This window comes from Cnephaeus nilssonii (genome assembly GCF_951640355.1).
Source record: "Cnephaeus nilssonii genome assembly, chromosome: 9".
NCBI lineage: Eukaryota > Metazoa > Chordata > Mammalia > Chiroptera > Vespertilionidae > Cnephaeus > Cnephaeus nilssonii.
In genome coordinates this window covers 8344283-8367361 of record NC_137080.1, presented here as the reverse complement: position 1 = coordinate 8367361, position 23079 = coordinate 8344283, and the positions used below count along the sequence as shown (strand labels likewise).

Below are 23079 nucleotides of genomic sequence, written 5' to 3'. Positions count from 1 at the left end.
GGGGCTGCAGCCTCACCTGGATGTTCAGCTGCTTGTCGTGCAGGGCTCGCTGGAGCTCCAGGAGACTCCCCTTGAGGGTCCTCAGCTTCCCTGCCAGCTGCTCGGCCTCGTCCTTCGTGTGGGCCTTGCCCTCCAGCAGCAGGTTGTCATTGTGGACCGAGAGCTCCGACAAGGCCACCACCTTCTGCTCTATTTCCACCAGCATGTTCTGGGACGACAGAAATAAGCGTGAAATTCACACACCATGCCGGCCTCTGCAAAGACCGTTTCTCGCAGCGAAACACAACACTTTCTTACGTCTTTCATCCAAAGAATACGTCTTCAGGGTTTTTCCCCCTAGTTTTCCTAAAGCCTTGAACAGTGTATACAGATTTTTAAAAATACCTTGAGCTTCTAAGTTTTTCCTCTTCAGATTAGATATTATAATAAAAATATATTGGGGAAAAAAACACATGGAAAGCCCACTTTAGACAGGCAACAGATGAAGTGAAAAGACCAGTTTTATAGAAGGGACCCATGCAAGCAAAGTGCCCAGAGCCCCAACATCATATGTGCCCCAATTCTGTGTAATAGCCCCCATTATGATTATATAACTGGCTCAAATACTAGATTTAAATTGACTAAGGAAGTGTTATTTGTGTGATTTCATATGCTTCTAGATTCTAATAATATTGTCAAAAGATGATTTTAGTACTTTGTAAAAAGTCCTGAAATATATTATTGGAATTATGGACTTTATGTATAATGATAAAAATAGAGGTATCCGAAGGGACTGGCGGGAGTAATGACAAACGTATTTTGAAGTGCATGTGGCAATTTCAAATGCTAAAAGGAAATGCTAAAAATAGATGTCTCTTCAGAAAGAAACTGAAGAATAGAAAACACTGGCATGTAGCTCTCTATTGTTTAGCATCAAAGCAGAGAAGAACGAGAAGAATGATGCCTTCAATACACATAGGTAAATTGCCCAAGGAATTAAAAAATTCAAATTATAATAGTCAATAATACAATAAATCTCAACCATAAAAGGAATGGCCAAAATGGAATACTACCTATTTTTTTAAAAAAAGGTAATGTTCACCAATGAATGGTTTTTGTGTATTTCCTCTGATCCCAAATGGGATAAATATGAAGTCATGCTTACCAATATTTAACTCTGCAGATTAGGTAGGATTTTCTAGAAACTTGCTAGTTAGAGTTAAATGAAAGAGCTTTTGAGACATACATCACCCATGTGTGAAGTACAATATGTAGATAATCTTTGAAATTCAATGATTGGCACAGGGAGTTCATTATCTATTTTCTATACTTACATGTGTGCTTGAAATTTTTCATAACATAGGGGTAGACAATCTATAGTAATAAAAGCATAATATGCTAATTAGCCAAACGACCTTCCGGACTTTTTTCTGGGGCTGCAAGGGCCGAGGCACGAATTTTGTACATCGGGCCTCTAGTAATAATATAATGAAAACCTTAATGTCATTGCCTCTACCTTAATTCCTAGGGACCTCACATCAGAGAAAGGATATTCTCTGCTCCAAAAGACACCTCCTTGTGTTCAGTCTGTCTGCCTAAAACTGACAGTTTGTCCAAGTTTGCAAAAATTATATATCAGAATTAGAGCAAAAATTGCAACAGAGCACCTATGGACACCTCCTGCTGTATTCATCCACAGTCTGACGCACTGACACCAATTCTTCTCATTGGCTCTGAGTGTCTTATTAGCACCCAATACAGGCACTATAAATGTTTTGGTATCTATGATCTTTTAAAAATTCCCTTTAGGAAGTTGAAGATTTTCTAAAATTGGGAACTTACTGGTAAAATTTTTCAAAAGACTGAATTGAAGTCTGAATTTCATTTAAGCTTTTACTAATATAAGGTATTTGTTTTCTTTTTTTAAAAAATATATTTTATTGATTTTTTTACAGAGAGAAAGAGAGAGGGATAGAGAGTTAGAAACATCGCCCGGGTCCGGGTGAGGCCGTGGGCCCCTGGATCCGGGTGAGGCTGGGTCCTGGGTCCGGGTGAAGCCACGCACACCTGGGTCCAGGTGAGGCCACGCACCCCCTGGGTCCGGGTGAGGCCACGTGCCCCTGGGTCCGGGTGAAGCCGAGCCCCTGGGTCCGGCCGAGACCAAACCAGAGGGAGTCGGACCTGCATTACCACCATTTGTCCACCATCCAGAGATGAGGGGTCAGTGCCAACATGTACACATGAGGAACCGGTGGACATTGATATTGGGTCTCAAAAGAACTGTTGGTCCAGAAAGAAACTCACTACAGACTGATTCATTTGCCTGTCAGCATAACTATTATTGCTCGTCTCACATTCAGTTCTTATAAGTATATCTCTAGTGACACATGATTTCATTCATCTAGGGGAAATGATGAACAACATAGACTGATGAACAACAACAGAACCAGAAACAAGGAGGCATCGATCGGACTATCGGGCCTCAGAGGGAGGATAGGGGAGGGTGGGGGGAGGGGGGAGAGATCAACCAAAGGTCTTGTGTGCATGCATATGAGCCTAACCAATGGTTAAGTTCAACAGGGGGTTGGGGCATCCGTGGGGAGGGGTGTGGGATGGGAATGGGGGATGAGGACAAATATGTGACACCTTAATCAATAAAGAAATTAAAATGAATAAATAAATAAATAAATAAATAAATAAATAGAGTTAGAAACATCGATGATAGAGGAACATCGATCAGCTGCCTCTTGCACAACCCCTACTGGGGATGTGCCCGCAACCAAGGTACATGCCCTTGACCGGAATCGAACCTGGGACCTTTCAGTCTGCAGGCCGACGCTCTATCCACTGAGCAAAACTGGTTTCGGCAAGGTATTTGTTTTCTACTCTCTAACTATATGAAGTATATGGCTTGAAAAAAATCATATATCCATATCAAGCCTTTTTACCATTATGTTTTCACATTTAAAAATGTGCTTTGTGATGCTGACATGTTCCTTCAAGATCATTTCCGTACCTGGCAGTCCACCAGCTGGGCCTCCATGTCCAAGGGCTCCTCGGAGGTGCCCAGCGCGACGTCCAGAGTGGCCTTAGTGCTTAAGAGCCAGTGGTCCAGCTTGTCGACTTCAGAGCGGTACCTCTGCAGGGCCTGTTCCTGTCTCTGTTCCTCCAGCTGGTCATTCAACTTCTCCTAATGAAGGAAGCAGAATGTCACATAGAGCGCCCTCAGGTAAAATCCTTAGGACTCAACACAAGAGCAATGGTCCTCAGCTCTGGCTGCACACCAGAATCAACTGTGAAACTTCAAAAGCAAAACAAAACACACAAAACTGTCCTTGGGCCACATACCAGAGCAATAAATCAGAATTTCTGGAGGTGAGTCTCAAGATTCATATTTTTAAAGAGCTTTCCCTTTGATTCTAATGTGCACCTAGAGTTTACGCATTCTTACATAATACAGGACCAGGCAGATAATGTGAATGATGAAAACTGATCAAGGATTAGAACAAAACAATGGCATAAGATGGTGGGTTGGAAATAGTACATGACCCCAATGTGGGGAAACTGTAGGGAGTGGTGGGGACTGTGACAAACTGAAGAACATATGGTCCACCTAGAAAGAAAGCATCATGAATTTCAGGCAATTGATTCCCTGCAAGAAGAGGTGGCCCAGTGTTACTAGTTTCTTGAATGAAAGAATAAATTCTTTTTGTTGTTGTTGTTGTTAGATCTCTGTGTGTTTTTTTGTTTGTTTGTTTTTTTCAATGAGGCAAATAATTCATATTAAAAAAAAACAAACAAACCAAGCCAATCACTTAATTTTAATATTGAAACTCCACAAATGTTTCATAGAATGATTGGGGACAATATTAATACATTAAGAAGTTAATTCTTAAAATAAGGTACTCTAAATACCTTATTTTAAAATTACTTTAAAATAACTTATTTTTAAATTACATGAAAAATAGTTAAACATAAACTTTAAATAAAGCAGACACATTGATTTTAAATTTATTCCAAACAACAAGTACATGAATATGTGATCTGACTAATCTTATAACAGGTAAAACTAGAAGGAGCCTACACACCCAACAATAGGACCATGTTTAATTGAATTATAGTATAATCATCAGCCAAATAAAATAATATGAAGTTCATGTAATAAGAAATGTATTGAGAACTGATTATATCCCAGAGGTACAAGGAGAAAGATACTCTAAAGGATTTTGTGGAGTCTCAGGTCTAATGTCCTATATATTTAGGGCCAGAAATGATAAGAGAGAATAAAGCAAAAATAAACTTTCATGAATCAGTGTGCTTGAATTGGCTAAGACTGACTAAAGTTTTATTCTTCACAGCATTAGTAATAGTATTCATAATATGCTCTTATTTAAACATTAGAGGCCCGGTGCACAAACTTAGTGCACAGGTAGGGTCCCTAGGCCTGGCTGGCAATCAGGGCTGATCTATGGGGCGACCAGCAGGGTGATGGCGGGGGGGGGGGTCCTCGCTGGCACCCGCCTGGCTGGCCTGGGGCCTGCGGGCTGGGGGCAGCTCCTGCATTGAGCATCTGCCCCCTGGTGGTCAGTGCGCATCATAGCGACCGGTCATTCTGCTGGTTGTTCTGCCAGTCGGTCGATTTGCAAATTAGGCTTTTATTATATAGGATAGCACCACTGTGCAAACCTTCCACAATTATTCTTCACGAGGCCCATGTCTACCAACTATTTGCTTTCTACATTCTCAACTTTTCATGCTGAAATGAGGCAGAAAGGGGTGAGAAGACACATTTCTGGCTACACACATCATGCCCAGCCCCTGTAGCTCAGTGGTTGAGCATTGGCCTATGAACTAGGAGGTCACGGTTTTATTCCCAGTCAGGGTTTCGGCCCGATTCCCAGTAGGGGACATGCAGGAGGCAGCCGATCAATGATTCTCTCTCATCATTGATGTTTCTTTCTCTCTCTCCCTCTTCTGTCCTCTCTGAAATAAATAGAAATATTTTTTTTTTTTAAAGAAAAACTGTATGTCACATAGTAGCCCAGACACTTGTCAGCACAACTCTAAGGGACATGGACATGCGGGGCTTCCATTATGTTACCTCCAAAAGCTGTCGTTTCCCTGACGCTTTCATCTTGATGGTGGACATGCGCTCTGCCAAGACAGTGAGCGTGGACTGCAAGGCCAGCTGCTCCGCGGGGTCAGACTCCGGGGACTTGGACACCAGCTCCTCCGCGAGGGATGCCTGCAGCTCGCTGATTTCATCTTGGAGCATGAGGATCTCATCCATCAGTGCCTGTGGGAAAGACAGAATCACACTCAAGTCCACATTTCTGGGGACTGAGAAATCCTGTCACCACCTGTCTCCCATCAGTTGAGATGAGTGGATATATTTCACTCAAAGCCATTTAACCAGCAAATAGGGGGCCTACTAACACAAGTTTCAACATGAAAGTCCCAGACGACTACCTGTCAGAAAATTTCTGATTTCAAAACCATCTGTGCCATTAAATTAAATGAATTTGAACAAGTTCATGAATCTTTCTGGTTTTCAATAGGCTCATCTATAATCTGAAGGGGCTGGGCATGCTCAATGTTTCTCTCTGTCTTTCCCTCTCTCTTCCACTGTCTCTAAAAATCAATAGAAAAATATCCTCAGGTGAGGATTAACAACAACAACAACAAAAAATTAGGGCTTTCATTGTCCTATTTTAGCAATCTTTGCCTACCTCAAGGTCATAAACATATTCTCACATGTTATCTTCTAGAAGAATGCTATTTAAAGTGTGGTCGAAAAAGTGGCATTAGTCTGCAAAATGTTTGTCGCCAGTTCATGACTGGGTGACAATATCAAGGGTAAATGTTAGGAAACTTTATAGCAACCTGACATTGACCTGATATCCAAGCACTATTTTATTTTATTTTATTTTATTTTATTTTATTTTATTTTATTTTATTTTATTTTATTTTATGAAGATAATGGTCTGTGGTGGGTTAGAAAGTTTAAATAAAATTTTTAAAGGTTATTTACTACAGATAGTTTGAGAAGCACTGTTTGAATACGTTTTATTTTCCCTTCACATTTAGATCTACAATCCACCTGAACTTAATTTTTGTGTCCAATATAGGTAGGGGGTCAACATTTTTTTATCTGGATAGCCAACTGACCCTGCATTATTTATTAAAAATGATTTTTGCTCAGTGCTTTGCAGTATAATTTTTGACAGAAGCCAAGTGTCTGTGTAGATGTGAGTGTGCTTCTGGCTTCCAGTTCTGTTCCATGGACCCTGTGGCTGGCTGTCTGTGCCAATACCACACTCCCAGAAACACTATAGCTTTGTAAGTCTCACTCTACAGGATACATCCTTCAACTTTACTCATCTTCTTCAAGGTTGCATTGGCTATTCTTGACCCTTCCAAGTTTCAATATATATCTTTTCATACATGTGCCATATATTTTAGAATTAGCTTGTCAGTCTCTACCGAAGAACTTGCTGGGATATTATAATGGGATTGTAATGAGTTACAAACTGATCTTGCTTCCTATACATTCAAAATGCTTTTTGGCCTGGCCGGAGTGGCTTATTGGTTGAGGGAAGACCTATGAACCAGGAGGTCACGGTTGGATTCCAAGCCAGGGCACATACCCAGGTTGCAGGCTCGATCCCCAGTGCAGGAGGCAACCGATCCAATCAATGATTCTCTCTTATCACTGATGTTTCTATCTCTCTCTCCCTCTCCCTTCCTCTCTGAAATCAATAAAAATATATTTAAAAAATGCTTTTTGTCCAATAAATTATTTCATACTACCTTATAATAACTTCTTGGTATTTGATTGCCGAAAGTATAACATTTGCATTATTTGGTCTGTTTCATTTAAAGGCTTCTCCATAACTAGTCGGACGGCATTGTCTTTCTCTGCATCGATCCTCTGTATGAGCAAGAATAGCCCCCTCACTATTTCACACCTGTGGCTTTCCTCACAAGTACATTTATAGCGCCTTCTACCCACTCCTGCTGCCATTCCAAATTTTCAAACTCTGCCTCTCCCCAAAGACCTGCAGGAGGTTTCTCTTAGCCACTTCTCACTGCTGTAGCCCACAATCACTTTTTTTTTTTTTAATTTTTACTTTTGGTACAATGTCTTGGTAATCCACTCTACCCTATAGTAGGTTATTTTGACCACAAATTAGTGAAAAAAGTTCATCTATTTCAGCTGTGCACATAGTAGATGCTCAACAGATCTAGTTGAATTCATTCTTATTCTTGACAGAGAAAACATGTATCTGAATTATGAAGCAAAAAAAAAAAAAAAAAAAGAAAAAAAGCTTCCTCATTTAATCTCAGTAGCTTTGACCAATCAAGTGTAGAGTGAAGTCACCAGCTTCCGTTTCCAGCTCGCAATGCTCTGAAGACGTAATGAAAGAACTAGGAAATGAGAGATTCTAGCACAGTTAAGTTTCGTACTGTGAGAGTGAAGCCTCTCTATTCATGCTTCTGTTTACTCTCAAGGGAGAGCGGATATTTTTGGAAGACAGCTACAGTTTTTAACAGCCAAGCTTCCTGGGGTTTTCTCTATGGGTGATGAAATGGTTTTTTGTAAATGCCACAGAATCATACACTTTTAAATGGTTAATGCTATAGGATGTGAATTTCACTTCAATTTTTTACGAAAAGGTCCAGCCAGCAGTCAAATAGGCCTTCACCCCTTAGCCCTGTCTCGGCTGGTGGCCAGCTGCTTCCCCAGGATGTCTGACTCAAAACTAAGGAGAGGAAGATGAAAGGCAAGTCTTTGGGCTTCTGACTTGTGGTGAGAAGGGGGGCATGTGTATGACACTTTCGTGGTTTAGAGAACCAACTACCTTGAGCTTCTCTAAAATGACTCACTCTGGAGAGAACATGGTTTGGTTCAACACCAAACGTAAACATGCATTTCATTGTGACTTTCAGAACTATCTACAGCAGCATAGTTCATTTCCAACGTTGAGTGGCTGTACATATCAACACCAAAACAAAATAACCTCAGAGCTCTGTCTACTATCATCACTGAGCTTGGTGAGGCAGAGACCACACACTCCCACAAAGCGTTAGCTGCCTATGACAATGGAGGTCCCCATCACAGAGGGACAAGCCAGCGTATGAGCCCGTGAATGTCTTAAAATGTAATCTACCAAACAATGTATAGAGGATAACAGGAAAGTCACAGCATTCCACCTAAATTCAGTAGATTTGGACAAAAGTTTAAAGGAATAAGGTAGGAATTCGGTTAGCTCTCAAAAGAAACATGAATGCTTCCGAGCGAGTATTGGGGAAGAAATAACAACTGAAGTGTTTGTATTAATTTCTAGGAAATATAAAAAGCATACTGGACTTTCTCACCCACATTCAGCTGGAATTTAGAAAGAGCGATTCTACAGTAGTGCTTGGAAATTTTTTTAAAATTCATTTTGTTGATTTTAGAGCGAGGAAGGGAAAGAGAGAGAGATAGAAATTTCAATGATGAGAGAATCATTGGCTGCCTCCTGCACACCCTCTGGAGGGGATTGAGCTGCAACCCAGGTATGGTGCCCTGACTGGGAATCAAACGGTGACCTCCTGGTTCATAGGTTGACACTCAACCACTGAGCCACACTGGCTGGGCAGTGCTTGGAATTTTTTTTTTTTTTTAGATTTTTATTGATTTTTTACAGAGAGGAAGAGAGAGGGATAGAGAGTTAGAAACATCGATCAGCTGCCTCTTGCACACCCCTTACTGGGGATGTGCCCGCAACCAAGGTACATGCCCTTGACCGGAATCGAACCTGGGACCCTTGAGTCCGCAGGCCGACGCTCTATTCACTGAGCCAAACCGGTTTCGGCAGTGCTTGGAATTTTTTAAGTACCATTCCAGAAGGTAAAAACCAATTTAGACGCTGTGATACCATGAGCTTTCATGTGGGCAGCTCTGTCCCAGAATTTGTAGAACTTAGATTCTGACAGCAAAAAGTAGGTCAGATGGAAAATGTCAGGTTTGTGATTACATGAGACATTACAGATTACTTCTACTTCTTCCCTTCTCATTAGAGCAGTAACATAATTGATAAGCTCAAATAGGCAGTCATCATTGATTAGCTACATCTCCTCACTGCTATGATGGTTAGCATTACCACACTCAACTTAGAAAGAGACAGAAGTCACATGGTTGGTCCACATTACAAGAAAAGTCACACATTCATTTCTAATTTACAATACTTAGCACTAATACACAATTTTGAGTTTTCTCCATTAAATGCCTTGAACAAAATAATAATTTGCTCTATGCTTAGCTTGTGTGTGTTTTCATAGGAATGCCTGGAGGCATGGAGGTGGTGGTGACTAGGAGCTAATCTGCATTTTCAATCAGCAACTCTATAATGTCACCAGGCAGATCACCAGGGCAAATCACCAGGATCCTGTTTTCATGGAGTTCCTAAGTCCTGGGGGACCCAGGGAAGGTGTTTTTTTGTTTTGTTTTGTTTTTTGTTTGTTTGTTTTTGGTGTGTGGGGGGTGTGGTCAGTCACCTGGGACATAAGAATGGTGAGCCTTGAACAAAGGCAGAGAGGACCAGATAGGAGAGAGAGGTGAGCTGTGCGACCCTCTCCAGAAACATGGACTTCTGCTAATCTAAGCAAGTGACACTCAAATTCACTCTATTCCAGCCTTCAGATAATTTATTAGTGTTTTGTTTTGTTTTTAATCCTCACCTGAGGATATTTTTTCCATTGATTTTTAGAGACAGTGGAAGGGAAGGGGAGAGACAGAAAGAGAGAAACATCAATGTGAAAGACACACATCAGTTGGTTGCCTCCTGCACATGCCCCAACCAGGGCCAGGGATCGGACCTGCAACCCAGGTACATGCCCTTGACTTGAATCGGAACCCGGGACCCTTCAGTCCACAGGCTGATGCTCTATATATTAAGCCAAACTGGCTAGGGCAGCCTTTCGATAATATATGCCAAATTCCTTTGGAAGCTCAAAGGGAGCTGTGATGGAATGGAGAGAGGTCCCCTCCAGAGACAGGGAAGCATGGGTGATGGGGTGGGGGTTGCAACACTCTAGACAGAGCCCCGGGAGCACACTGAGGCTGCGTGAAAAACCCCTTCAGATGACAACGAGGTGGCCCTGACAATTAGAAGCTGGGGTGTCGATTAAAGAGGACTGTGGAGCTCAGGGGAAAACTGAAGTCCCTGACTATCCTCACGATTGGTTTGGTTTAGGTAAACAGAGGTTAATTTTAATTTTATATATTTATGGCACCCTCCCCAAACCAGACTGACTAGGGGCGACTTTGGGAAACAGAAAGACCCAAAATAAGGCCTCAAATGGATGATACGCACTTTGATCTCTATCTTACAAAGCAACAGAAGTGTCAAAACCTGAAATCATATTCTCAGTATGCTGTCTCTAGATAAAATGCCTTTAATCTTATGTTTTACTGCAAGCCCCTATATTGTAAAATAATGCCATTTTACCTTAGACCACACACACGAACAAACAAGATATCCCAAGGTTACCCTACGTTCCAAAACTACACAAATGCAAATTAGGGGAAAGATAAACATTCCAGTATGATAGATACACATAGCACATCATGCTTTTATAGCTCTTAATTTGCATCTAAAAATGTTTTCCTTTTCTTCTGCTTTTCACAGGGCTGTCACACGCCCCTGAGCTTTGGTCGGGGCAGGCAGTACTACCCCACATCATGGTGACAATGTTTAGGTGAATGCATGCCTCGCACCCTTGCACCTCCGTTATACCTGATCGTGCATGAATAGTGCACCTAATAAAACGCTAAAGCATGACCCAGATTTTAACATATGCGCTTTCTTATCATGCATTTTAAACTGATGCATTTTAAACAATAGCTTTCTGCGTTAGGTTGATATAATTGTCTCTTTCTCATAGAACGTTATAGCTTTGCCTAGTTTACGTAACCTTTTAAAAAGGAATTCAGGTCAAGAACAAGCACCAGAGTATAACTTAGAAGCCCTTATTCTTCAACTGTTTCTTTGCCCATTGAAGTCTGAGAGCTATTCTCTTAAGTGATAATGGGAGGTGCTGGGCACACGGTTAAGTTTCTTAGAACAACAATTCCCAGGGAAGGTAGATGGAAGGGTGTCTTATTCTTACATTGGTGTACAACAAAACAAAGAAAATACAGGCATGGAATAGACTGTCGGATCTCAGAGGAAAGGTGAGGGGGTGGGAAGGAAGGGGGATTAGAGGGGTGGGAAGAGATCAACCAGAGAACTTGTATGCATATATGGACACAGACCATAGGGTGGTGGAGGCCTGGGGAGGGGGTGGCCTGGGCGGGCAATAAGGGGTCAATGGGGGGGAAAAGGGCACATTGGTAATACTTTCAACAATAAAGATTTTTTAAAAAGAAAAGGAACTACACTTTGTATAATAAAAATAAGAAAGCAACATCAATGCGTGCGGCATCCTTTCATTAGATTCAAGGTCTGAATTTCTTTCCCTCTTAGATCCCTCCCTGAGGCAGGCGTGGAAATCACCACCATGTGGAACCTTGTTTACTCGGTGAGAACTGATACAGTAAAAAAATGTCACTCTGCTCTCCCCACACACGCTTGGCCGGTGACCAGTCACAGGAGTGCACCTATGAAATCATGCAGGAAACTGAAGTCACTGCTATTTTTACCTGATGCTCAGCCATCTGGCTCTCTGGACTCCGGCCCGGCTCCAGATTCTCACTGAGTTTCAGCTCGATGGCCTCCATCTTCGTGGAGATGGCCTGGAGGGAGTCCTGGTACCTCTGCTGGCGTTCCAGAGCTTCATAGAGTGTGCGCTGCTTTTCACTGATCTGGAGCAGAAGAGGGATATTACCCAACGCTTCCTCGCCCCTTATCTTCTAGATTATGACACTGCTTTCCTCACCGCGTTCCCACTGTGGCCCAACAGAGGGCGGTCAGCATGTGCAAACTCTCTGTGTGGATTGCAAAAGGCAACCACGAAGGTCATCGGTGTCCAGTCCACGTTTCAAAGACTTACCACGTTCTTTAAGGTTTCCCAGGAGCGCTGCAGGTTGTCGAGCATAGCGGTCGCAGTGGGCTCCAGGCCTGGCTCATAGAACCCCTGGGATGGCAGCGCGCTGGGCTGGATCCTTGCGGCATCTGTCTGCAACCTCTCGGCAGACAAGGCTTGGTAATAAGCAATATCCTGTGTGGGCAAAGCACAGCGCTGGAGTCAAGGGGAAGACAGAGTGTAGGCTCAATGCTCTGCGTGCTGTCTGTCAGGGGGAGGATTCTCACCTGTCCCAGGGGCTACAGACTACTTTTTTTAATTATTGATTTCAGAGAGGAAGGGAGAGGGAGAGAGAGAGATAGAAACATCAATGATTAGAGAGAATCCTTGATTGGCTGCCTCCTACTGGGGATCGAGCCCACAACCTGGGCATGTGCCCTTGACTGGGATAGAACCCAGGACTCTTCAGTCCGCAGGCTAATGCTCTATCCACTGAGCCAAATCGGCTAGGGTGGGGCTACAGACTACTAAAGTGAGTAAATTCTTGTGGCAAGAAGAATGTAGAGGTCATATCAAAAAGCACATTATAGTTGCTTTAGAATTTCAGTTTAGGTAAAAAAAATCAACAAATTTAGCAATAAAAGTTGTCAAAACTCATTCTTATGTTGTATTTGGTAAAATGGAAATAGTGGTATATGTATTTAAAGATTAACTACTACAGCAAAACAAACAAACAAAAACCCTAAGTAATCTTTTCTGAACATTTTTTAAAATTCTGCTTAATGCATTGCTTAAAGTTCTGAATAATCTGCTTTAAGTAAAATTAAATCTGCAGAAAGCCATTTTTCAGGGATAGCCAGATCTTCTATATTTGAGAGCTCATTCTTCATGAAAATTAATTTAAATATTTTCTTTTTTAAAAAGGGAAAAAATAATGGGGAAGTTAAAACTACTCTAAGAAGCAAACAAACAAACAACGGCTTCCTTCTAATCAATTCCTGGAAAGTACACAAAAAAAGTAATCAAAGTGAATGATAAAAAAAAAACAGGCCCTTGACTTATTTTTATTCCTTGGGTTATAAGTCATAGTACATATTTTATTAATATTGACAATAGGATCTATTATATCAAGACATATAAGTCATGTGTTCCCAATTGTTTCTGTGCTTATTTATCTGTGTATTAATAGAAATTGAATTGGTGAGTAATGTTTCGATTCTGGGTATTGCCATTATAAAGTTCACTCCTTTTACAGTTATGTTATTGAAGAAAATTATGTTAATTTTAAATACCTGAACCTTAAGGATAATAATGTCTTGGTAAAATGTAGTGAAGAAGGTCCCAGCTGCCTGAGAAACCAAGGCCATCGCAGGCAGGGGCCTGGTGGTTGGGGTCAGTAGGGGAGAGAAGCAGGGTCCTGTAGTGGCCTGAATGCCGACAGCAGTCTGACCCCTGAGAAGTCAGGACACCTGAGGTCCCGTTGGCATTCTCCTCCTACGTAGTCATATAACTGGGGCCAGTCACTCCCATCTCCTGCACCAGTCCCTCCTTTATATGGGTGCTTTTGAGGATTCACTACAGTCCCAGCTGAAGGGCCAGGAGACTTAACTAGGTTGTTGCTGCTGCCCAGGCTCCAGATAAGTCTCTAACACCTCCTGATGGCACTGGGACATGGAGACGGGTTCCTCTCCTTTCCTAGCCCTGTCACCTCCTTGCTCGGTGACCTCGGTATTCTCGAGTCCTTGGGAAAGCTCACATTCATTCATCCTCATGCGCCTCCAACCCACTTCAGTCCGCCACGCCCTTGAACTTGACAGCCTGTGAGCACTGACTGGGTTCAGCCCACGTGCACCAGTGACGTCTAAAGTTACTTAAACCTTTCTTTTGCCAACACCTTTGTTTCCTTCGTCCCTTTGACCTCTGCTTCACCCACTTGGAAAACCCCAACCAGAACTCAATATAATTTTACTTTACAGGATGCATGTATGTGCGTGCTCCCCCCCACACACATATGCGTACAGACACGCAATGAAGCCACCCAAGAGATACTCCTAAACTTCTTAAATTTCCAAAAGTGTGTCTGGATTCAGACTCACCTTTATCTTATTCTGGCCAGTTTCCTTGCTTAAGGCTCACCCTCCCAGAATCCCATACTCCTTTGCTTTCAAGGGCTCGGTCCCTTAATACCTCTCCCTCTCTCCTGACTTTCTCCTCAGCACACAGAGTCAAATCTCTTCCCCCTGAAACCCCCTGCAAACAGTGTTTCTCTCATAATGATTTTCTTGCAGGGTATCATCTATTAGAAATTTCACAAATCATTGATGGGTTGTTACATGTGTATATACCTGAGTACACATTTGCAATCACCATTTCTTACTTTCCTCCCTTTCATTCGGAATGCGGCTTCTGAAAATGGTAGTTTACACTTGATAGGTTCACTTTCTCACCCTCAATCAACTTCTAAATGCCCAGTTGCGCTTCAGTCCTAAGGAGTCCCCTGAAATTGTTCTCGCCTCATCGTCAGTGGCTCCTCCCTATGAAATAAAAGTGTATGTTCCAGCCTTTCTCTGGCTTGACCGCTCAGCAGCACCCATGCCACTGGCCATTCTTTCTGGAAGCACGTTCCTTTCATCTCTCAGCTCTCCACCCAGCTCTCTAGTCATTCCGTCTTTCTCATTTGTAGTTTTTCTCCTCTCATTCTCAAACGTGGGTGTATTTATAAGCTCCCGACTCACACATACAGTTGAATGTGTATATCCCGGTCTCTTTCAACTCCACACTTAAAACACAATCCAGGGTGACGAATGAACTTAGGAAAAAATGATAAAGCATTATCTGTCTTTCACTTAAGCTATCAACTTGATGTTTATTTGCTATTTCTTCTCCCCTGATCACCCACTGCTTATGTAAAAATGACATTCTCCTGAGCATGCCCCTGCCACAGCATTGATGCAAATTGTCATTACAGCGCCTTCCCCCATCCCCAGGTTGTAAACTGGCAGCCTGTACACGTGCAGCCTGGTTTATATAGTGTTTTAAATCGTTTAAATTCCTCTTCACCGAGACAGGGGCATTTCGTAAGAATCCAGATTCATGGCTCCTCCTGCCATCAGAAGGGAGGGAGGCCTGGACGCTGGGTCCACATGGCCGCAGCAGTTCTCACGGGGGAGAGGCTGCCTCCTGTATGTGGAGAGGTGCTGCCCAGGGGGCCACCGTTCCCCAGCTGTCTCTCTCATTTGCAGCTCAAGTCTGGGCCTGGCTCTGAGGGCAACGCTGTCCCTAACTCCCTCCCTGGCTCTGAATTGGTGCATCTCCATTCGACTGTCCACATCCATCCAGGTTGACCCATCTAAAACTCACTTCTGTACATAGCTTCTCGTCCATTTCCATCAACAGTTAACTATTAGCTCCTGGATCAAGTTCAAATTCACTTGTGTGGCATCCAAGGTCCTTCAGGATGTGTTTCTGGCATTCCTCTCAGCTTCATTTCTCTTTCTCCTTCTCCACCAAATCTGTGTCTCCAATTCTACTGATACTGTTTGCAGTTGCCTTGATGGGCCATTTTCCTTCCTGACACCACACCTCCCTACCTGTGGTTCCTTCTGCCTGAAAACTTCACAATTGCATAACTTGCACTCTTGTCTTAAAGGTAAAGGTGCAATCCTTGACCAACACTGGACGCCAGCCTGGCTTTGGTGCTTTTTCTAGGTGCTCCCTGTCAGAGCACGCATCCCGATCTACTGCAATCACCTGCCTGCTCTCAGGCTGGGAGATCCATGAAGGGGAAATGCCTTCTGACTCTGATCCTGAGCACACCCTGCTGTTTGGCAAATAACAGGCAGACATACATGTACATCATGAACCCTCCATGTCAAAGTACTCCTTTAAATCTATTATTTTATGTACATGTATATACTGTTACTATCCTCAAGGGAAAAGTTGCTTTAAGTGTTGTAAACATTTTTAATTAAATGCTCTATTATAAATTTTTAAAAGGCTCTTAAAAGAGCTAGAATGAAATAAATTTGTTATCAAAATATCTTTTTCTGGGTGCTTTTGTGTTTGATTATGAGTGTGTATGTATGGCTCAGGCCTGTTAGACAGGAATGAGAACTGTTATGTGTGTGTTTTTTAAGGATTTGGACATATATCACCTTTTGTAGATGAATAACTTGGACCTATGTGAGGATGACATAGATTCAATAAAATAAATCCATCAGTGCTTTAAGCAGCTACCAAATAAAGGCGATCTTTGTCATTTTGAGGAATCACCCTGAGAAATATGTCTCTGTGACTTATGTACCTAAGTTCCAAGAGCTGTTATCCAGTAGATTCCTAAGGAAATGAACTCAGGAAACTATAGCTACCACTTCATCACCATTTTCCAGTCCAAACGGTACTTTTAACGATGAACATCATATTTAAATTTTTTCACAATTTTGTGAAAGTGGCAGCATTGCTTCCCATTGCAGATGAGGGGACTGAGGGACTTGCCAAGGACTTTCAGCTTAGCGGAGGGAGAGCTGGGACCTGCACTGACCTTGAACCTGGAGCCCAGCACCCCAACCTTTACACGATCGCCCTTTCAAAGCTGTGCTCTCCTCAGCTCTCCCAGGAGCTGCAGTCTTGGCTTGCTTCCACCGGGACCAAGGAGCCTGCAGCCCATCCTGGGGCGGCTTCCTTCATCTGTCAGCCAGTGGGTGAAACTGGAACCACATCTCAGCTAACAGCTATTGTCAGAGACAGAACACCCCGAAAGTGGGCGATCCGCTCCTTATATAACGGAGATCTACTTACAGGAGCAGCAAGCACAACACCTTTTTAAACAGCTGCGCCTGGATAAAGCTGCTGTGCACATTCTGTACAGTGTTTTGAGTCTGAAAATTGGAACGTATGCAGATTCTAAATGTCCTTCCCAGTTTCAAGACAAACTTTTGCGAATCCAATGCTTCACTGGCCCTGTTGTATTTGTTCCTTTTCTTTCTTTCTTTAAAAAATATATTTTTATTGATTTCAGAGAGGAAGGGAGAGGGAGAGAGAGATGAAAACATCAATGAGCGGCTGCCTCCTTCACGCCCCTTATTGGGGATTAAGCATGCAACCCGGGCAAATGCCCTTGAACGGAATTGAACCCAGAACCCTTTAGTCCACAGGCAGGCACTTTATTTATTGAGCCAAACTGGATAGGGCTGTATTTATTCCTTCTCCCCTGACTTATATTACTGTAGAAGAATGGCATGTGGCCATAAATGATGGTGTCAATTTGTTAGTGCAACACCAAGCATAATACTTTTGCTTTTTAATAGCTTCCTCCTAGAAGAGCTGCCTAACATAAACTGAATGAAATTTAAAAAGAAAGAATGTATAGTATCACATATAAGTATGTCAGGTTAACAATGTGATTTAATTGATAGTTTCCTTTGATGGAGAGAGGTGACAAGTGGGATTAAAATAAAGCATAATCTCACTCACAATTGGGGCATTTGCTTGAGCTCGACAGTTAAAATAATTATGATAAATAATTATCATTTACAGGACACTTTCATGTCCTTTGAAAGACACTTTACAAGAAGCAGCATCGAGACTTATATTTTTAGAAAAGGGATATTCTTCCCACAGGGTTAGTCTCAAGGTCAGTGTTTATTGTCCAATCTATATACATAAAAGCCAAGGGACCAGAACGACCAGAATGACCTGTCACTATGACGCACACTGCGGCTGGCCAACTGGCCCGATGGGGATAGAGCCAGCCGGCCAACCTCCTGCAGCCCCACCCCGGCCAGCAATGCCCCTGATTGGACCCCCTCACCCCGATCAGGGGCCGGGCCGGCTGGGGGGACAGGCTGTGGGAGGTTGGCCGGCCAGCCCAGTCCCCGATTGGGGTGGGGGGGCCGATTGGGGGCGGGCCGAACCCCACCTGTGCACAGATTTGTGCACCAGGCCTCTAGTTTTAAGAATATTAGGCATACATTTTTTTTCTAAACAATCAACAGCTGACTGCAGCCATGTTTCTCTGACCCTAAGAATATGTGACCACAGGAAAGAACATTTCAAAGAATGAGTAATGCATATTTTAAAATCAGAACTTGGAGAACAGTTCCCCAAATCTTTCAGAGCACCCTGAACTTCCCCATCTGTGCTGTTTTTCAATTTCCTCTCATCACTTTTGTTATTATTGGTCCCACCAACATCTTTCTCTGTAGATTACAAGGGCCTAGAGGGCAGAGGGCCCAGCTGTCTTCCCCTTTGCTGCATCTCTGGGACAAACTCTCACTCGGAACAGGCACTCAGGATGTAGCTGATGAATGGATGAACTGTAACTGTCCTAGAGCTACAGAGATTTTTAACCAACAGAGCTGTTTAGCTAAAGGCTTCCTCAATTGTATTCTCCTTTCTAGGGGGAGAGGGGTTTTCTTTATCACAGAAACCCTATTTTGAATGCTTCTGCTTTAAAATTTAAAAAAGTATGATCAATTGTAATATAGTTAATAGAGCCTTTGCTCTGTGTAATTTTTAAAAAATATATTTTTATTGATTTCAGAGAGGACGGGATAGGGAGAGATAGAAACATCAATGATGAGAGTGAGTCACTGACTGGATGCCTCCTGCATGCCCAACACTGGGGATCAGGCCCGCAACCTAGGTATGTGCCCTTGACTGGAATTGAAACCAGAGACCCTTCAGCCCACTGAGCCACACAGGCTAGGGTGCTCTGTTTAATATTTCTTCCTTGATAATACAGCTAAACCTCCTTGAACATTTACGTAATTTTATTTATTTTTCTTTTTTTATTTACATAATTTTATAGTAACACAATTTTAAAAAATGTTTAGTTGTTTTGGCTAAATGAGAAAAAGGTAGTATTACTCAACATGCCTTAAAATTTGTTATTGTATGAATGTCTTTTTTATTTCTATCTAATATTTCAATGAAAACTTTTGACATACTTTTATAGAATCTATTTTAATATAATGTGTGATAAAAGGCATCTCAAAACAAGGAGTTATTCCTATTTAATAAAAAAATAAAATTTAAGATTATTGAATGATAAGTGCAAAAGCTCAAATCTACTTAGGCATTCTAATATATAAACTGGCAGCCAGCCCTTTAAATTAAATGACCATTAGTAAATGAAACAAAGTATGATATGATGAACCAAAGTTTTCCAGCTTCAAAATCTGAGCTGGGCCTGGCTGATTTGGCTTAGTGGTTGAGCATCGACCCATGAACCAGGAGGTCACGGTTCGATTCCCAGTCAGGGCACATGCCTGGGTTATGGGCTCATCCCCAATAGGAAGCATACAGGAGGCAGCTGATCAATGATTCTCTCTCATCATTGATGTTTCTATGTCTCCCTCCCTCCCCCTTCTTCTCTGAAATCAATAAGAATATATATTTTTAAAAATCTGAGCTGGCCGAAACTGGTTTGGCTCAGTGGATGGAGCGTCGGCCTGCGGACTCAAGGGTCCCAGATTCGATTCCGGTCAAGGGCATGTACCTTGGTTGCGGGCACATCCCCAGTGGGGGGTGTGCAAGAGGCAGCTGATCTATGTTTCTCTCTCATTGATGTTTCTAGCTCTCTATCCCTCTCTCTTCCTCTCTGTAAAAAATCAATAAAGTATATTTTAAAAAAAAATCTGAGCTGGTTGTTAAAACTAACTTCAATACATGTTCACATATCAATAGAATCACGTTATTTTACATGGGTGACATAAACATTTCCTTTTCTGTTAGGATGCCGGGCTCCATTACTGAGAGCTGTCAGACACCGGAGCCACATGCCTTAAAACAGAGCCTTCTCCAGCTAGCATTTCTGTGACCCAGTTTCTGCTCATCTCATTGCCAGGAGCCCTGGAGAGGAGATGACCTGTAAAGCCAGGAGTGGTCTCACATGACAATCACAGCTTGTGCAACTGTCACACCTCACGGTGTGTTCCTCAAAGTCCAGGATTCACCCCTGCCCCAGTCCGACAGGAACGAAGTCCTGCAGCCACCCAGAGAGCACAGCGAGGGGGGCCCCGAGCGGGTGGTAGGTACCTGGTTCACAGAAGCTTCAGTGTTTGCTGCAGGAGACGGGGAGCGACAGGCAGGCGGAGAGGAGATCTCACTGCTGGTTCCTTCCTCCCCAGACTCCTCAGTGACAGGTGACAGCAGAGTGTGACAGCGACCTGCAGTCACCTGTCACACAAAAGGTAGCCCAGAGGACATAAAGATCAATTAGCTGTGTAACAGAAGACCTGGTCAGGCATAGGTCAAACAGAGATAATGATACTAGAACAAAGGGTAGAGTGACTGAGACCCGTATCTCATACACACTGTGTTAGTATTTACAAGTGTGGTGCGGGTGAACATGAAGCTAGGAACCATTTGAAAAAAAACAGGGCTAGGAGGTGCATTCAGAGCAACAGGTTTGTAGTTGATGAAATAGTTCCCTAATTTATTTTCCTTTTCTTATTTGTACCTTTATAAATAAAAAAGTGAGTTGTATACATAGTGGAAGGGTCTATCAAATGAAGCTTAGGCTTTTGTGTACATCTCAAATTTCAAATATTCTGAGAAGATAATTGCACCATAAGGGATCTGTCACCTAAGTATTGGTTATGCACTGGACGTGGCATAGCACATATGTGTGGAAAATACACACATATGTGTGGAAAACACTGAGTTACCAAAATAAGTCATGCATCTTACATGCAAAGTGATTGGGAAATAATGCAGGCAGACATTAGTGGAACTTCTTTATTTTAATCCAAAGCTTAAGATTTTCTCTTTCCTTATTTTTCTAATACTAGCCCTGTTTCTATATTTTACCAAACATTTCTACAACTAAACACACATATCCAGCCAGCCAATGTTTTAACTTGGAAAACACACAATATATGTAGCATGATTCTCCCATCCCCCAGAAAACTAGAAAACCTTGCAAAGGGTTTTTTGTTTTGTTTTGTTTTGTTTTGTTTAAATACTTAGAGCCTCTCCGTGTTCTTGCTCAGTGATAAACAAATGCAGGGCCGACCTCTGGCATGTTAAGTAATTCAGTAGTCTCAAGCAAATAGATTTATGTCAACTGTCATTGTGTACAGTGTCAAACACTGGCTCTGGCCCAAATGTAGCCGAGAGTTCAGGAGCCTGTTCCTCACTTCTCATAGGCAAGACCCACTTCTGATCCCTAAAATAAGCCGGAGTGAGCCTGGAGCCAGGAGCCAGGGTGCAGTCAGAGAGAGAGAGAGAGAGAGAGAGAGAGAGAGAGAGAGAGAGAGAGAGAGAGAGAGAGAGAGCTGGGCGCAGGCAAACCTGGCCTTGACCCTTACTTACCATGACCACAGAGGGGTGGGCGGAGGTGGCGGGGAGGAGCCCCCGGTCCAAGTCCTCCGCCAGCCCCTCCACCCCGGTCACCGTCAGCAGCATGGTGGCGTTCTTAGCCTTCACTGTCAGCATCTTGCACTTGGAGTTCAAGGAGGCGATCTGTTCCTGGTAGCCCTTGATTTTCTGAGCCAGCTCCTGGGGAAACATTTTCCCACCCCCTGAGTGTCAGAGCGGCAGCAAAAGGAAACAGCTAGCAGCGTTCATCTTCCTCCAGGGCTGGCCAATGAGATGGCAGCGCTGTGCCGAGGCGGCGGAGGGGTGGGGGCAGGATGTGCACCGCGAGGGGCAGCGAGCCGCCTGCAGCGCCGGGAGCTGGAGCCAGACCACCGCGCGGGGCGGGCGGAGAGGGGCTGAGAGCCGCGGCCAGGACACCCAGGCTCCGGCCAGGGATCCCAACCAGGAGGGATGCTGCGTGCGCAGTCAGGGACTTATGTAACCTGAAGAACCTGCCACTCTCTTTCCAGCGCCTAAAGAACCTGTCACTGCCAGATGGTTCATGCCATGGAAATCAGGTCATGTGATGACTAAAATTACACAAAAAATGCAAAGCTCAGCTCTTATGCTGAATATGTCAAATAGAGCAGTCAGTTGTTCAGACCTGGGCAGTAAGCAAACTGCTTGCCATTCCTGTGTCCCTGGGAGTTGTTTTTTGGTAAATAAGCTTAATATGACATACGAAAGCCTAATTTTTTAAATGCAGATTACTCCCCAAGTAAAATTTTTTGCATTCATCAAAATTCCCCTCATGGTCTCTACCATGCCTCAGATGTTTCTGATGCTTCAGGCTAGAGCTTTGAACTTATTCAGCTCAAATTTCATAGCTTTTAAATATGTTTCTTGTTGGAAAAAAATTGTCTTGAGAGATAGAGGGTTTTAAACCTTTTACCAGGAGCTTATTGAAAATATATTCTGGACAGCACACAGCTCTTAAAATTCTAAAATACTGAAATTCTAAAATAATAAATTAGAACTTTAATTCTAAAATATTAAAAATGATATTCTTACTTAAAAGCTGTATACTTCTTTTAAAAAGTCAAAGTGTATATTCTAAAACTTATTCCTAAAACTACAACACCATTAATTCTTCCCATTCCTCTTATTTGGCTCCTTTGTCTAAAAAGTTTGTACAGAACAGTTTATGGCAAAGATATTAAATGTCAGTGTCTTTAAAATGAGTGAGTATATACAGTTATATGTACATACACTCATTTTAAAAACACTGACATTCACACTAGAGCTTTGAACTTGAAGTTCAGAAACAAACAAAATGACAACCATAACAAAATGACGTATATGTGTATATGGACGTGTACATGTGTATACATATGTTCATATGTATACACACGTACACACACACACATGTGAACCATTTTGTTATTGTTACTTTGGCCAGTTCTTCTGACATCTAGAATAGTACAGGGACTTTTAAAGCAAGGATTTAAAAAGTAGAAATCATAACTTCTTTACCTACTAGGGCTGGTAGATAATTAAACCTAACAGGTTTTAAAAATACAGTAGCAATTAAGTAGCTATTTACTTTCTATCTGGTCTCATGCCTAACACGTGGGTACTCTATTAATAATTAGTTAACAGGCACATATAAAAGGCAACTACCAGCTCACTGGACTCCTTGAATTCTGTTCCCATAGGACAGATCCTTGCACATTTTTACAATGGCTTGCCCCATCAGGTAGGTGAGAGGAATCTTAGTAAAGCACAATGAGT

At 42.6% G+C, this 23079-nt stretch overlaps 1 protein-coding gene across 10 annotated transcripts in view; it reads right to left on the bottom strand.

Annotated features, from left to right (window-relative positions):
- Positions 1–23079, bottom strand: part of SYNE1 (spectrin repeat containing nuclear envelope protein 1) — a gene marked incomplete at its 5' end in the record, with an annotated part of 384290 nt that overhangs the window by 118168 nt on the left and 243043 nt on the right. For 8 of the 10 annotated variants that reach the window (XM_079780696.1, XM_079780700.1, XM_079780701.1 and 5 more), the window contains 7 exons: positions 17–208; positions 2996–3169; positions 5081–5275; positions 11666–11827; positions 12016–12183; positions 20026–20166; positions 21304–21489. In XM_079780696.1, coding sequence (XP_079636822.1) covers positions 17–208; positions 2996–3169; positions 5081–5275; positions 11666–11827; positions 12016–12183; positions 20026–20166; positions 21304–21489 — 1218 coding nt within the window. Of the gene's footprint in view, positions 1–16; positions 209–2995; positions 3170–5080; positions 5276–11665; positions 11828–12015; positions 12184–20025; positions 20167–21303; positions 21502–23079 lie in introns of those variants that run through there. The other 2 variants (XM_079780697.1, XM_079780705.1) reach the window with 2 other exon arrangements.